This window comes from Haliotis cracherodii, unplaced genomic scaffold, assembly GCF_022045235.1.
Source record: "Haliotis cracherodii isolate W230 unplaced genomic scaffold, xgHalCrac1.p SCAF_7, whole genome shotgun sequence".
NCBI classification, from domain to species: Eukaryota; Metazoa; Mollusca; class Gastropoda; order Lepetellida; family Haliotidae; genus Haliotis; species Haliotis cracherodii.
The window spans coordinates 55,726,261-55,744,143 of NW_027266330.1; the positions used below are offsets into that span (position 1 = coordinate 55,726,261).

The window sequence follows — 17,883 nt, forward strand, 5'->3', positions numbered from 1 at the left end:
ATATTATAACCCGTGTTCGTTTCTCAACTGATCGCTTGGATTGTTTCAGGTGTTTTACATAGGTGTCCAATCTCAATGGTCGGCTTAGAAAGCCCACGTGACAACTATTTTCCTAAGGTCCACGGTTCCTAAAAATTCCATTGAGTGATAGATAACAATGATCAATCAATCAATCATGTACTTCCTGATGTAGTCAGTCATTTACCTTGTCTGTCTTTGTGTACCTACCGTGTATATATTTGTACGTCTGTATTAACCCTTCCAGATGTAGTCAGTCATTTACCTTGTCTGTCTTTGTGTACCTACCGTGTATATATTTGTACGTCTGTATTAACCCTTCCAGATGTAGTCAGTCATTTACCTTGTCTGTCTTTGTGTACCTACCATGTATGTATTTGTACGTCTATATTAACCCTTCCAGATGTAGTCAGTCATTTAGCTCGTCTGTCTTTGTGTACCTACCGTGTATATATTTGTACGTCTGTATTAACCCTTCCAGATGTAGTCAGTCATTTACCTTGTCTGTCTTTGTGTACCTACCATGTATGTATTTGTACGTCTGTATTAACCCTTCCAGATGTAGTCAGTCATTTACCTTGTCTGTCTTTGTGTACCTACCATGTATATATTTGTACGTCTGTATTAACCCTTCCAGATGTAATCAGTCATTTACCTTGTCTGTCTTTGTGTACCTACCATGTATATATTTGTACGTCTGTATTAACCCCTCCAGATGTAGTCAGTCATTTACCTTGTCTGTCTTTGTGTACCTACCGTGTATATATTTGTACGTCTGTATTAACCCTTCCAGATGTAGTCAGTCATTTACCTTGTCTGTCTTTGTGTACCTACCATGTATGTATTTGTACGTCTATATTAACCCTTCCAGATGTAGTCAGTCATTTAGCTTGTCTGTCTTTGTGTACCTACCGTGTATATATTTGTACGTCTGTATTAACCCTTCCAGATGTAGTCAGTCATTTACCTTGTCTGTCTTTGTGTACCTACCATGTATGTATTTGTACGTCTGTATTAACCCTTCCAGATGTAGTCAGTCATTTACCTTGTCTGTCTTTGTGTACCTACCATGTATGTATTTGTACGTCTGTATTAACCCTTCCAGTTGTAGTCAGTCATTTACCTTGTCTGTCTTTGTGTACCTACCATGTATATATTTGTACGTCTGTATTAACCCTTCCAGATGTAGTCAGTCATTTACCTTGTCTGTCTTTGTGTACCTACCATGTATATATTTGTACGTCTGTATTAACCCTTCCAGATGTAATCAGTCATTTACCTTGTCTGTCTTTGTGTACCTACCATGTATATATTTGTACGTCTGTATTAACCCTTCCAGATGTAGTCAGGCATTTACTTTGTCGGTCTTTATGTTCACATGTTGAATATGCCTGTAAGTCTGTATTAACCCTTTTAGATGTCGTCAGTCATTTACCTTGTATGTGTATATATATATATCCGTTCTCATAATAACACACATTTTCAATTCAATATAGTAGTTTTCAGTTAAACAGATTATAGACCATAAATTACATATTTCTTTCTTTGTTGACCGGCTTCACTCGTTGATGCCAAATGGTTATGTGTTATTTGTGCTATTGTCATGTGAGATGTCTTTACCAAATTGCAGAAGTACGAGAAACGTCTCACAAATCTCACCATAACTTGAGAGGACTACAAGAAGTAGAACGTGTTACATCATGTTGAGGGGATCCAGACCTAAACCCATATGGGTACAATGCTCCACATGGGTACAATACCCCACATGGGTACAATGCTCCACATGGGTACAATGGTGGGGTACAATGCCCCACATGGGTACAAAGCCCCACATGGGTACAATGCCCAACAAGGGTATAATACCCCACATGGGCACAATGCCCAACATGGGTACAATCCCCTTCATTGGTACAATCCCCCACATGGGTACAATACCCTTCATTGGTACAATCTCCCACATGGGTACAATCCCCCACATGGGTACAATGCTCCACATGGGTACAATACCCTACATGGGTACAATGCCCCACATGGGTACAATGCCCCACATGGGTACAATGCCCCACATGGGTACAATGGTTGGGTACAATACCTCACAAGGGTACAATGCCCCACATGGGTACAATACCCTACATGGGTACAATGCTCCACATGGGTACAATACCCTACATGGGTACAATCCCCCACATGGGTACAATGCCCCACATGGGTACAATGCCCCACATGGGTACAATGCCCCACATGGGTACAATGCCCCACATGGGTACAATGCCCCACATGGGTACAATGCCCCACATGGATACAATGGTTGGGTACAATACCTCACAAGGGTACAATGCCCCACATGGGTACAATACCCTACATGGGTACAATGCTCCACATGGGTACAATGCTCCACATGGGTACAATGCCCCACATGGGTACAATGCTCCACATGGGTACAATGCTCCACATGGGTACAATGCTCCACATGGGTACAATCCCCCACATGTGTACAATGCCCCACATGGGTACAATGCTCCACATGGGTACAATGCCCCAAATGGGTACAATCCCCCACATGGGTACAATGCCCCACATGGGTTCAATGCTCCACATGGGTACAATGCCCCACATGGGTACAATGGTTGGGTACAATACCCCACAAGGGTACAATGACCCACATGGGTACAATACCCTACATGGGTACAATGCTCCACATGGGTACAATACCCTTCATTGGTACAATATCCCACATGGGTACAATCCCCCACATGGGTACAATGTCCCACATGGGTACAATACCCCACATGGGTACAATACCCCACATGGGTACGATACACAAAATGGGTACAATGTCCCACATGGGTACAATCCCCCACATGGGTACAATGTCCAACATGGGTACAATACCCCACATGGATACAATCCCCCACATGGGTACAGTACCCCACATGGGTACAATGTCCCACATGGGTACAATACCCCACATGGGTTCAATAGTCTCCAGGAATAAAGTAGTTCCTTTTTAAATGCATTTGGAGAATGCATATAAATATTTGCTTGTGTAATATTCAAGCATCAATGGCAAGATTGCAAATCATCAACACTGTGAACTGTCGGGAACAATGAGCAGATCCCAGTGCCTCGCTACACGATATCAGAAACGGCACCATATACCCGCACCCATTACGTGGTTTACTTTAACAATATATGACATGTCACTGTTTAGGTGAAAAGATATATTCACCATACACCACATTTTACGTTACTGATAAAGGCGAAGGATGTACTGGTTTACTGTCTGTACAACATGCGCTGTAAGTTTTAAGATTGTACTGGCTTTGTCAGCGTACCTAGCAGGTTAGTTAAGGGAAGATCAGTTGAAAAAGAACGCTTTTAAGAGGCAAAGGCGTTTACCTCAAAACCACTCGCAAAATTAAAATGGATTTACTAAACGATCTAACTGCAGTTAAGAAGAATGTATTAATACCACAATACAAATAATTCATTACGACAATATGGCATTATTAATATGCAAAGTCATAATCACAAGTCGTATGATTCTTCAATCCACATCAGACATCGTTATTTCAAAATGGTACTGTAACCTGGGTTTACACTCCCGGTTTTTATTTTATGTCATTAATAAATAATTAATAGAGAATGTTTTAATTTCAAAAAGAAACGTAATTGGACATGTAAACTTGTTTTACTTAGTGTTTATGAATGTACTCGAGCTGTGTCAAACTAGGAGCGCAAGTAGCAAAGTATTTACTGTGATTAAAATATGGAAAAGACGACAAGAGACAGTATACCTGAAAGAGAAGGTATATCTCGGGTCTATGTGGGAATGCCGATACTTTTACTGAAAAAGCTACTCACGTGAATCAATCAGACCACAAGCTGTACATTCAATTACATAACCAGCAATTCACCCAACTGAAATCCCCTTACCTCAAGTCAAGTCTAATTGCACCTGATATCCTGGTCAACATATAAAAGTATACACCCTATACTTAAACATACTTTAAACATCCGCTGTCCTTATAAATATACCTACGGTAGCCCAATCGGCAACAATACAGTTTACCGGGCGCAGCCCGAGCTCTACCATCAGCTCAGTTACCGCGCTATAGTGTCGTCGCTGTCTCGTTTCACGATCCAACACCCGTTCTCGGTCTTAGGAAAACTTACACGTCTTTACGATCAAAAACCCGTTTTCGGTCTTAGGGAAACTTACACGTCTTTACGATCCAAAACCCCTTTTCGGTCATTAGGGTTAGCTTGCTTTGGGCAAGGGTTAGCCATAAATTCTTACCTTTTCAACCGTTAATCAGGTTAATCCCAATGGTCGGTCATGTTGACATAAACAATTGCGGGTGCGGTTTCAAGGAAAGATGGGAGAGCGGACCGTGACGTCACACGCATGCGCAATTCATCGTTTACTGATTACGCATGCATGTCAATAGGAATTCTAATGACCCGTTAAACGAGCACTGATTACATGTGATAGCGCCTGTGGTCCAGTGGTAGAGCGCCGGCTAATCAACGCATTAATTAGCAGAGCCGGTGAGCCGGCGAAGTGCGTTCGAGCGCAGCGCTAATTGGATCTGAAAAAGTGCGCCCGGTAAAGTGCACTACTCCCGCCCAATCCCTCGTCACACTCAGTTGCGTCAGACAGAAAAATAAACTCACGGCAGCTGATGAGCTCAAGCAGGCAGTGTCAGACAGCGAGGTAGGCCTACAAGTCAGGACCTAGTGCTCCTTCAAGTGAAACTGTGTTTCCATCGTACAACAGAGTATGTTCTAGTTGTTCCTATCTACAAAATGTAGAAGCTCGTCGGTGATCAAGTCTACACAAACACCTCGGTTCCCAGAGATAGTCACGTGTCCTACATTGCGCAAGTTTCATTGTCATCCTGTAATCACATTCGTGACCAACTCGTGTTATTCCGGGACAAGCCGAATAGCGACTCGTGCCCCTATCATGGCCATTTTTTCGACCGGGTTCCGTCTTAGCGCAAACGGGCATACCTAAAACAATTGTCAACTCTTTGCGTGATGGTTCACATATATTTCCCCATATATTATATATATTTCAGATGCAAGCTACAGCACAGCGGGAAATGCGGATTCAACACATATAACTATGTCTTGGGTATATTTTAAAGGGGCACCGATCTAACGCAATTCCCCGGACTGGTTGTTGCCTTTGTTATTGGTTTTTTTCCCCGTGAGTACCCGGATGATACGCAACGCAACTGAGCGTGACCAGAGACTGGGCTACCGTCTGGAAGGACAGCTAAATAAACTTGGAGGCTGAAGGCAATATTTGTTTTACGCATTTTTGCATAAACACTGATTGGTAAACTGTGATCTATAAAGATTTCGACAAAGGGCGCATGCTAATTAATTTCTTCAGCCTAAACAAACAGACAAGAAGAACGGCGGGGCTCATCGGTTGTCATCATTTGGAAATACCCCAGATGGTTATAGTTTAATACTACAAAAAGTATCCATGCAGTGAAAGCATTTTCGGATTTCGTATTGCGTCGATTATACGATTACTACTCCCTTGTTGTCATCCACGTTTTCTCGTATAACCCTACACTTGTGTATTGTCGTCATTCACTTGATGCTCAGTTAAAGGGGCACTGATCTAACACAATTCCCCCCGACTGGTTGTTGCCTTTGTTATTGTTTTTTCCCAGTGAGTACCCGGATGTATAGCAGAAATCTAGACTAGTTCGCGACCTCTGCTGCGCAATTCGTAAGCGCATCAGTCACTTTTATGGGTAGTAATAAGGGCGTATGGTCACATTGATCAACAAATTGAAATACAGTTTTCGAGATAATAAGGAAATGTAGGTATGTTTGTGGGTAGCATCGGTAATGGTGACGAAGTTTTGATCAGTCACTTGCTTGGTAATTTGCGATTGTCGTTTACACTTTTTTGACTTGCAACACAAAGTAAATATTTCACCTGAGCATTGCTTTTTTTATAGTGAGTATATTTTTTTACTGTCAAAATGTGTAACATTTTCAAATTCATTAAACGTCTAAATATTCACTTATTTTACAAAGTGACTGAAAAACATTTCCATCTGTATTATTATGATAACGAATTCCAAACATTTTGTTTAATGTCATCACCAAGAGACTGAAAATGTTACTTTGAAAAGTACATTTCTATGTTGTTTGGCTTCTAATCCTACATAATAATCTGTTGTGATGTTTGTAGGCCCTTTTGATCATCTTAATCAATCTGGACAGATTTTTTAGTTAAAATGACTGAAATATTTACACATTTTATAAATTGCCTGAGAGAATCACATTTTACTAATTGACGGTAATATATACACGCTTACAAAGGAAAAGACCTGTGAAAACAAAGTCTATCGGGCATTGAAGAATTTCCCAACCAAGGCGAAGAGAAACAAGAACGAATCGGTTCAAATGAAGGAAAACAAAATGTAAATACCATAATTACAACCTACCAAATTTATGTGTGTAAATTTTAGGCAGCTTCCTTGTTCGAGGAATGTATCCGTGAATATCCACACAAAGGAACAATATCCCACTCGCCTGCAGCTGTACAAAGAAACTTATTCGATGTCACGTGTCTCAGTAACAATCAAATATTTTAAAAGATATATATCGTTTCGGGATATTATAACCCGTGTTCGTTTCTCAACTGATCGCTTGGATTGTTTCAGGTGTTTTACATAGGTGTCAAGTCTCAATGGTCGGCTTAGAAAGCCCACGTGACAACTATTTTCATAACGTCCACGGTTCCTAAAAATTCCATTGAGTGATAGATAACAATGATCAATCAATCAATCAATCATGTACTTCCAGATGTAGTCAGTCATTTACCTTGTCTGTCTTTGTGTACCTACAGTGTATATATTTGTACGTCTGTATTAACCATTCCTGATGTAGTCAGTCATTTACCTTGTCTGTCTTTGTGTACCTACCATGTATATATTTGTACGTCTGTACTAACTCTTCCAGATGTAGTCAGTCATTGACCTTGTCTGTCTTTGTTCCTACCGTGTATATATATTTGTACGTCTGTATTAACCCTTCCAGATGTAGTCAGTCATTTACCTTGTCTGTCTTTGTGTACCTACCGTGTATATATTTGTACGTCTGTATTAACCCTTCCAGATGTAGTCAGTCATTTACCCTGTCTGTCTTTGTGTACCTACCGTGTATATATTTGTGCGTCTGTATTAACCCTTCCAGATGTAGTCAGTCATTTACCTTGTCTGTCTTTGTGTACCTACTGTGTATATATTTGTACGTCTGTATTAACCCTTCCAGATGTAGTCAGTCATTGACCTTGTCTGTCTTTGTGTACCTACCGTGTATATATTTGTGCGTCTGTATTAACCCTTCCAGATGTATTCAGTTATTTACCCTGTCTGTCTTTGTGTACCTACTGTGTATACAAGACCACACGTCATCTCAACAGGTGATCAAACATGAGACCACACGTCATCCCAACAGGTGATCAAACATGAGACCACACGTCATCCCAACAGGTGATCACACATGAGACCACACGTCATCCCAACAAGTGATCAAACACAAGACCACACGTCATCCCAACAGGTGATCAAACATGAGACCACACGTCATCCCAACAGGTCATCACACACATAACCACACATCATCCAAACAGGTGATCAAACATGAGACCACACGTCATCTCAACAGGTGATCAAACATGAGACCACACGTCATCCCAACAGGTGATCTAACATGAGACCACAAGTCATCCCAACAGGTGATCACACACATGAACACACGTCATCCCAACAGGTGATCAAACATGAGACCACAAGTCATCCCAACAGGTGATCAAACATGAGACCACACGTCATCCCAACAGGTGATCACACAAATGACCACAAGTCATCCCAAAAGGTGATCAAATATGAGACCACACGTCATCCCAACAGGTGATCACACACATAACCACATGTCATCCCAACAGGTGATCAAACATGAGACCACACGTCATCCCAACAGGTGATCACACACAAGACCACAAGTCATCCCAACAGGTGATCTAACACAAGACCACAAGTCATCCCAACAGGTGATCAAACACGAGACCACACGTCATCCCAACAGGTGATAACACAAGACCACACGTCATCCCAACAGGTGATCACACATGAGACCACACGTCATCCCAACAGGTGATCACACGAGACCACACGTCATCCCAACAGGTGATCACACAAGACCACACGTCATCCAAACAGGTGATCAAACATGAGACCACACGTCATCCCAACAGGTGATCAAACATGAGACCACACGTCATCCCAACAGGTGATCACACACATAACCACACGTCATCCAAACAGGTGATCAAACATGAGACCACACGTCACCCCAACAGGTGATCACACACAAGACCACAAGTCATCCCAACAGGTGATCTAACACAAGACCACAAGTCATCCCAACAGGTGATCAAACATGAGACCACACGTCATCCCAACAGGTGATCAGACACATGACCACAAGTCATCCCAACAGGTGATCAAACATGAGACCACACGTCATCCCAACAGGTGATCACACAAGACCACACCTCATCCCAACAGGTGATCAAATATGAAACCACACGTCATCCCAACAGGTTATCACACACATAACCACATGTCATCCCAACAGGTGATCAAACATGAGACCACACGTCATCCCAACAGGTGATCAAACACGAGACCACATCTCATCCCAACAGGTGATCAAACATGAGACCACACGTCATCCCATCAGGTGATCACACACAAAACCACACGTCATCCCAACAGGTGATCACACGAGACCACACGTCATCCCAACAGGTGATCACACAAGACCACACCTCATCCCAACAGGTGATCAAATATGAGACCACACCTCATCCCAACAGGTGATCACACACATAACCACATGTCATCCCAACAGGTGTTCAAACATGAGACCACACGTCATCCCAACAGGTGATCAAACACGAGACCACACGTCATCCCAACAGGTGATCAAACATGAGACCACACGTCATCCCAACAGGTGATCACACGAGACCACAAGTCATCCCAACAGGTGATCACACAAGACCACACGTCATCTCAACAGGTGATCAAACATGAGACCACACGTCATCCCAACATGTTACCACACACAAGACCACACGTCATCTCAACAGGTGATCAAACATGAGACAACACGTCATCCCAACAGGTGATCAAACATGAGACCACACGTCATCCCAAAAGGTGATCAAATATGAGACCACACCTCATCCCAACAGGTGATCACACACATAACCACATGTCATCCCAACAGGTGATCAAACATGAGACCACACGTCATCCCAACAGGTGATCAAACACGAGACCACACGGCATCCCAACAGGTGATCAAACATGAGACCACACGTCATCCCAACAGGTGATCACACGAGACCACAAGTCATCCCAACAGGTGATCACACAAGACCACACGTCATCCCAACAGGTGATCAAACATGAGACCACATGTCATCCCAACATGTTACCACACACAAGACCACACGTCATCTCAACAGGTGATCAAACATGAGACCACACGTCATCCCAACAGGTGATCAAACATGAGACCACACGTCATCCCAACAGGTGATCACACGAGACCACACGTCATCCCAACAGGTGATCACACAAGACCAAACGTCATCCCAACAGGTGATCAAACATGAGACCACACGTCATCCCAACAGGTGATCAAACATGAGACCACACGTCATCCCAACAGGTGATCAAACATGAGACCACACGTCATCTCAACAGGTGATCAAACATGAGACCACAAGTCATCCCAACAGGTGATCAAACACGAGACCACACGTCATCCCAACATGTTATCACACACAAGACCACAAGTCATCCCAACAGGTGATCAAACATGAGACCATACGTCATCCCAACAGGTGATCAAACATGAGACCACACGTCATCCCAACATGTTATCACACACAAGACCACACGGCATCCCAACAGGTGATCAAACATGAGACCACACGTCATCCCAACAGGCGATCACGCACATGACCACACGTCATCCCAACAGGTGATCACACACAAAACCACACGTCATCCCAACAGGTGATCAAACATGAGACCACACGTCATCTCAACAGATGATCACACACAAAACCACACGTCATCCCAACAGGTGATCAAACATGAGACCACACGTCATCCCAACAGGTGATCACACACAAAACCACACGTCATCCAAACAGGTGATCAAACATGAGACCACACGTCATCCCGACAGGTGATCAAACATGAGACCACACCTCATCCCAACAGGTGATCAAACATGGGACCACACCTCATCCCAACAGGTGATCAAACATGAGACCACACGTCATCCCAACAGGTGATCAAACATGAGACCACACGTCATCCCAACAGGTGATCAAACATGAGACCACACGTCATCCCAACAGGTGATCAAACATGAGACCACACATCTCCTACAAGGGACAGGAACCTGATGACCGGTCAAGCATCACCGTGACACCAGCTACCACTTAGATATGTATGACCTATAGAAAGATGTTGGGTTAGATAATTTCTCGTTAAAAGGGGTTATTTGTTCACTTTAGCCATCAGTAACGTATCGTTTCGTCTTACTTAGACTTAAAAGCATACTTTTAAAATATCCATTACAAAGCATGGCTGAGTCCCCATTTCCCCTTTAAGAAACTAGATATGTTATCTTTGTGCAAAGAGTAAAACACATTATCACACTATAGTTCGTTACATTTGAGTGAACAGCTTGCTGAAATGTTGTTGACAGCTATCGCAGTATCTCCACCAGACACATGGGAAGACAAAGTCTTCATGTCAGTCGCTAGCTGTTTTGAGGCCTCTATTTGCACTTGAGTGTTCTACCCTTAGAAATATCTGTTAAATGCAGTGTAATGTGGTTAGCCAACCGAGGCTTTCAAATTGGTAGTTCTAATACTATATATATATAGAAATTGAATGTAATATTCATAGTCTAAAGGACATAGCAGCGGGACATCGGCAAATTGGCTCAACCTCGACAGTTCTTATTTGTTTATGATTACAAATGAATGAGTCGTTGGGTTGGGCTTAAGTACAGACGCTTTTATGTACGATATCAGCGCTAAGAGATGTGTAACTACACCCTACTAACAATAGCTAGGACCCGTTTCATCTGGATATAAACGTGGAGAAAATAAGGCGTAATATCAACCCTTGTAGTACACCTATGTGAAGGCGCTGCTCATGCCAACGATGTATGCGGCGTTTGTTACATTCTCGTTGCTGTCGGTAACGTCATCGGCGACGGTGATGACGATTGAGGCAGAGACATCACGGGGACATCACCCTACACACCATCGTGATGGAGCTTCAGGCTTGAAAGCTGTATACCTTCGAGAAGGTGACACTATGTCCTTTCCTTTCTGCTTGATGCAGCAAACTTATGTGACGGTAAAATCAGTGGGTTATTCTAACGATGGTGACTTTGACGACATCAGCATATCTATAGGGAAAGTGTATCTAGGAAAATTCACGTCTGTCGTGCAGTATGGAGGAGGTGCTTTCTGGAATAATTTCAAACAATCAGGACAAATTGGTGCTCCTGTTCTTCTCAACAGCGGCATACATAGAATCCGACTGAAGGTGATGCGATCGGATACGTATGGTGTTGAGGTGGATAATGTGTTGGTCGATGTTGAAGATTCGTCAATTACATCTAACTCGCAGACATTTTCCTGTAAACTCCCATGCCAGCAGGAGAGCTACTTATTGAAGAGTCAGATGCGAGAGCAAGTTTCCGACGGATATATGTTACAACGAAGCTACCCAACCACCTGCGCCGAAGAGGATAACATAGATATTCCTGTCTTTCACAACACCGTGTCCGCATACACGGTCACAGCAATGTTACCATCATATCATTCCTTTCTGAATTCCAGGACGGAGGATACTTCCAACTGTCCATTCCTTCGACCCAACTACTGGTTGTTCCGAAATGTAGCCTTGGATCAGCTTCTTCATTCGACACCATTTGTGTCCAACGGTGCCACGTTTGGTCTCAGCGACAGCGTGTCTGAGGGTATCAGCACACCTTTTCAGTTTGGTGTCGTCTTCAAGCTGAAGGGACGATCTCAAGGATATATTGATTCAGAAATTGGTTCGAGGATTGACCTTAAACTTAATGGTCTGACCAGCCCAGCGGACGTGTCGGTGTTTTACAAAGGAAGAGCCGATACCTTTATTAAAGAACCGATCGTGAAGTTTACTGCAGTGTCCCCTTATCACACGTGGAACATCAAAGACTTTACCTGGACGGAGAGTGGCGACAATGAGGTGATCTTAAAGATCTCCTCTTCTCAAAGTAGTGGCATCGTCGTTGAAGATTTCCAAATGGAGCGACGATACATGGGTCCGGATAAAGTATTCAAAATGTTTCAGAACGATGAGGTTATTATTGAAGGAATCGAAATCGACTTCTGGTGGCGAGCGCCAGAGACTATGAACATCAAGCTGTCAACGACGGGTCAAACATGGAATAACGTTGATTATTTCCGGATTTCCTACTCCGTGCCCTGGAACAATACATGGAGCCAAGTGTTCGTGATGTACCAGGATGGGAATGTTCGCCTTCTCCCAATCGTTCCCCTAGCAGTAGACTGGATTCCTTTTGGAAGTTCTGTCATCATTGGTCAAACAAACGCTGAAGATTTCAGACCATCAGCGCCAATAAGGGCCGTTCTGATCAACCCGGAGACCTTGACATTTGACGTGACCTACATGGACGGTGGGAGAGCAACGTTAGAATTATCTTCCCTGGTTGAAAGGACGGAGCTTCACGTGAGTAACACGCACTATGAAGGCGACACCATCAGTCACCCCTTTGCTACCTTTCGCTCCATGTACGTCAGAGACGGTTTCGACGACGCCGACAGTGTCACGACAGACAAGGAGGGACCGAAGCACGTGATGGACGGTTGGACAACAATGTCGGGGACGTCTTTCCTTCTCCACAGACGGTGTCAGTCGGACCATCTCTCCCAAAGCCCGGATGTAAGGCTGGACATTAATAGTGCGTGAACTATTCCACTGAGTGTTTAATCAGTAGCAATATGAAAATAATGCTAGCCTCAAACAGGCTTCCTACTCATAATGTTAATTCCTTATTGCGGTGAACATTATTAGAAAGGCAGGAATGTACATAACATAGTTGCAGGCCAATGTTCATCCTTATACGAAAATACAGAACTGGTTTACCACATTGCAGCGCGCGTGACTCTTGATACTCCCAATATCTTTAATGCACAAAACATTTGAAACTGTTCGTTACAACTCTTGTAAACTCATGAAAATTATTCACGTTGCACTGATTTACACCGATGTTCATAATTATTGTCACCCTGAGATATATGCGTGTTAATATAGAGGTGATCATAACTTTGAGCGGGTCTACCACAAAGTCATGTGACTTCTTGTCTAACGAGCAGATCTTTTGTACAAAAGAATGAACATGATGCGTTAACAACTGGAAGTTCTGAAATGAAGGTACGTTAACGATTGTTGATTGTCATACATTGATATACAGATACAAAATGGCTTTAAACTATCTGAAATATCTAGGCTTTTATGAACATTAACTTTCCATTCACGTTTTCGACATATACTTTCATTTAAGAAATGACCGTTCATTATGTTAATATTTTGCAGGAAATAGTACCGTATTTTCTTGAGTATAGTGCGCACTTTTTTTTCCAAAAAACACAGCTGTGTAGAAGGGGATGCGCATTATACACGAATTAATGAGTTTTGATGTTTTTCCCCCATGGAAAGACATTACCGTGAGCACGTAACACCGGAAATACCATGTCAACAAATCCATACTGAAGTACGCAAATTATTCATGTAATTACACTGTCTGGCTATAAAAAGTGTTCTTTGTATATCTGGACTTATGTTTGTAACTTATTTCATTAATTTTATTCAAAATTCCTTTTAATATTGTTTTAATTAATTTCGGCGAAATCGTGTGTGAAGCGATCGGAAGATCGCACAACTCACCGTTATTAACAGCAACCACGGTCAGATTACCGCTATTGACGCCTAGAAACGAACTTTAGTTGACACAGTTTAGTATACAGAGGTACACAATTTCACCTTACGTCATGGAAGTACTTCATGTATATATTTGTTCTTATATAATTTCCCTTGGAGCTTGGAACTCGTACGATGCTTTGTCAACCTCCCCTGGTGCAAGTCTATGCCCTGCGTCACTTTGGCCTTTCCTCCCACAAGCTGACAGGCTGTGACGTATCTGAAATACTTTTCAAAGGGTAACCTCCCAATTTTCAGACATCCCATTTGTCAGACAGCTTATACCAGTCAAGGTTGGTTAGTCAAGCAATAGTAACCTGTTTACCTTTCATTAAAGATAGATAGAATCATGGACGCTACCCTAAATAAAATAATATAGTGGGCTGGAGACCAAACGGGCTCATGTGAAACCTCAAAAGTCAAAACGGCCACAAAAAAAGTCAACACACATTTTGAGGAATTTACAGGATAGGTTTATTATGTACTTTTAATCATCAAATCATACCAGATATCACACTTTTTGAAGTATTCATTACATTATTGGAAAAGACAATAACATCTCCAGTGTGTGGTCTGGCCTCTGGTTCGATTAATCTTCACTGAGTTTCCTACATGCTATATCATTGGAAAAAACTTCTCTAAATCTTTGCTAATAAAACACATGCAACCCGACACAGATCAAACGCAACTTATAAACACAGTCATAATCTGGTTAATGTGTGGGTTCGAATCCCGGTTCGGCCTGATTATTTTTCTAGGTTTGTCAGCACCATACATGGTCGCGGGTTTCCCAAAGTGGTGAACATCTAAAGCCCGCATCATTTCGGGCTTTCCTCTCACGTTACGCTAACATGAATAACTAGAATACTGTTTAAAGCGGCGATAAACCCAACTCACTGAAACTTTGAAAATTGCCGTCTATTCTTACATGATGCAGTGGCGTTGCGTATGTTTATATTTATACACCTAATGGACAACGTATGGCAGCCAAGTAGTGCCACAAGTCACACACAGGTTATACCAGGTCGCCAAGTTATAATTGTGTCCGGGGGCACGGGTGGCCCAGTCGTCTAAGGCGCCGCAATTCGCTGTGCAGAGTTGCGTCCCTTGGCACGCCAGAAACCTATGATTGTGGGTTCGAATCAAGGTTGGGCCCGATTATGTTTCTAGGTTTGTCAGCACCATACCGGTGCTCGTGGGTTTCACCGAAGTGGTAAACGTCTGAGACCTGCATCACTTCGGGCTTTCCTCCCACATTAAGCTGACACGCCGCGATATGACAGGAATACTGTTAAAAGCGGTGTTAAACCCAACTCACTCACTCACTATAATTGTGTCCATCCCTAGCAACCACGTGTGTCGTAAGGGGGCACTAAGATGGATTGGTTGGTCAGAATAGGTGCCCTGGCTTCAGGCTCAGATCAGACAGTATCTAACTGGGGCCCGTTGTACAGAACAACCTTCGACTGTCGTGAGTCTATGTTAAGGTATGGGAGTTACGATCACCTTAGCGCTAATATCGCTTTGCACAACGGCACTTTGGTGTTAGAGATCAGATAGTCTGTTGATATTTGCCCAAGTTCACCTTCCCGCAAATATCCATTCATATAATTATCACTTGTTTGTCTTTTACGCCCCCATGGTATCTGTTCCCGTGCATAATGGAGTCTGCCGACGTTTTATATCTACTTGAACTGGGTAGATGTTTTTAAAAAATTGCTGGTGGACTGAAGCCCCGAGTTTCTGTAGCATAAATCAATTATGCTGAGTTAACTACAAAAGAAATGTTTGGACCGAGACATTAAAATTCATGTGTGTCTTTGCTTGTAAGAATCTCTGCACTTAGCAGCAGAGGTAATTCAAAGTTAGCACTTCGTTTTCGGTTTCAACAACAGCAGCAAACGCGCCATTGTGTCACCAGATAGTCTGGTCCAGACTTGCTATCACTTGATTGTCTGGTCAAGAATCGACTGTTTATAGGTCGACGTCATATGGCAGGGGTCTGGCTTGGTGCGGCGTTGGAAACAAACACACACTTTTTATTGCGGGTGCTGCATACCAATGTTCCCGTGTTTTGTCAAGTGAACAATTGACTTCCCTTTGCATGTGTTTGTGACGCGTGCCACCGGTAGGGTTGGATACTCTCATCTTTTCTCGAACACCTGATATCCTCACCAGTTGACAGTGATTCATAAACACACACTCATGCCATAGTCGGAATCGCAAAGTTTTCTTGTGAATATGTTTGAAATATCATGAACCTTAATCAGCAAATCTTTCTGTGTGAACTTGCCATTTAAGTCAAATATCGATCAACTTTAATCGGATATTTGTAGTTATTTTTCCTATCTTGTTCCGCCAATTTCCGTGTTTCGTGGACATACCGCTGTGTGTGTGCCTCCATAAACAGAACTACTTGTAAACTGATTGTTTCTGGGGATCACTGATGGTTAATCAGTCGTAAAAAACGAATCAGAAGTACCAGAATTCATTCCGCGAACTTATATCAACCTGCTACTTGCATATTTCCATTTTTGGATACGTTAAATATCTTGCATGGTTTCAGGAAGCCACAACAACACTTACTTTGCCTATCTGCCAATGCACCTGAAGTTTTCAGATAGTGATACCGGGTGAGGTTATGCTGTGAAAAAACAGATTACTTGTGTTATTGTCATTGATGTATAAGTGGCTATTACAGTGACCGTTCTCGCTTAAAACTGACACGTCTACATAGGTTCACTATACTATGTTGTTTGTTTGTTTGTTTGTTTGTTTGTTTAACGCCGCACTCAGCAATATTCCAGCTATATGACGGCGGTCTGTAACATAATCGAGTCTGGACCAGACAATCCAGTGATTGACATCATGAGCATCGATAAACATGAAACAACAAATCATATTTCCTCTATCATCTGGTGAAAAGGTATTGGAATAAGAGATGAAAAGGTTAATATTTTTCTCTTTTACTTTTGTTTGTTTTGTTGTTAAACGCCACAATCAGCAATATTCCAGCTATATTACGGTGGTCTGTAAATAATCGAGTCTGGACAAGACATCCAGTGATTGACATCACTGGGATACGATGACATGCATCAACCAAGTCAGCGAGCTCAGCCGCCCGATCCCGTTAGTCGCCTTTTACGACAAGCATGGGTAGCTGAACATCTATTCCAACCCGGATCTTCACAGAACCATCTACTTTTGAATACCATAAAGGTTATTAAACTAGACTGTCCCTTCATATGAGTATTTATTTATCAGGCGACAGAGTGAGTGAGTGAGTGAGTGAGTGAGTGAGTATGGTTTTACGCCGCTTTTAGCAATATTCCAGCAATATCACGGCGGGGGACACCAGAAATGGGCTTCACACATTGTACCCATGTCGGTAATCGAACCCGGGTCTTCGGCGTGACAATCCAACGCTTTAACCACCAGGCTACCCGACCGCCCCATCAGGCGACAGAGTGAGTGAGTGGGATTTAACGCCGCTTTTAGCAATATTCCAGCAATATCACGGCGGGGGACACCAGAAATGGGCTTCACACATTGTACCCGGGTCTTCGGCGTGACGAGCGAACGCTTTAACCACTAGGCTACCCGACCACCCCATCAGGCGACAGAAGCTCAGGGACATATGTTATCATGATGGCACTAGTACTTACAAAGCACAAGCAATATAATGTTATGCATATGTACATCATGACTCCATTTATGTTTTGTTTATAACGAG

General features: G+C 42.8%; 1 protein-coding gene across 1 annotated transcript; it reads left to right on the plus strand.

Moving 5' to 3' along the window:
• Positions 1-11,200: 11,200 nt before the first annotated feature.
• Positions 11,201-13,395, plus strand: LOC139447948 (uncharacterized). The gene has a single exon (XM_071229451.1). The coding sequence runs from the start codon at positions 11,307-11,309 to the stop codon at positions 13,137-13,139; it is 1,833 nt and encodes a 610-aa protein (XP_071085552.1). The 5' UTR covers positions 11,201-11,306; the 3' UTR covers positions 13,140-13,395.
• Positions 13,396-17,883: the final 4,488 nt, after the last annotated feature.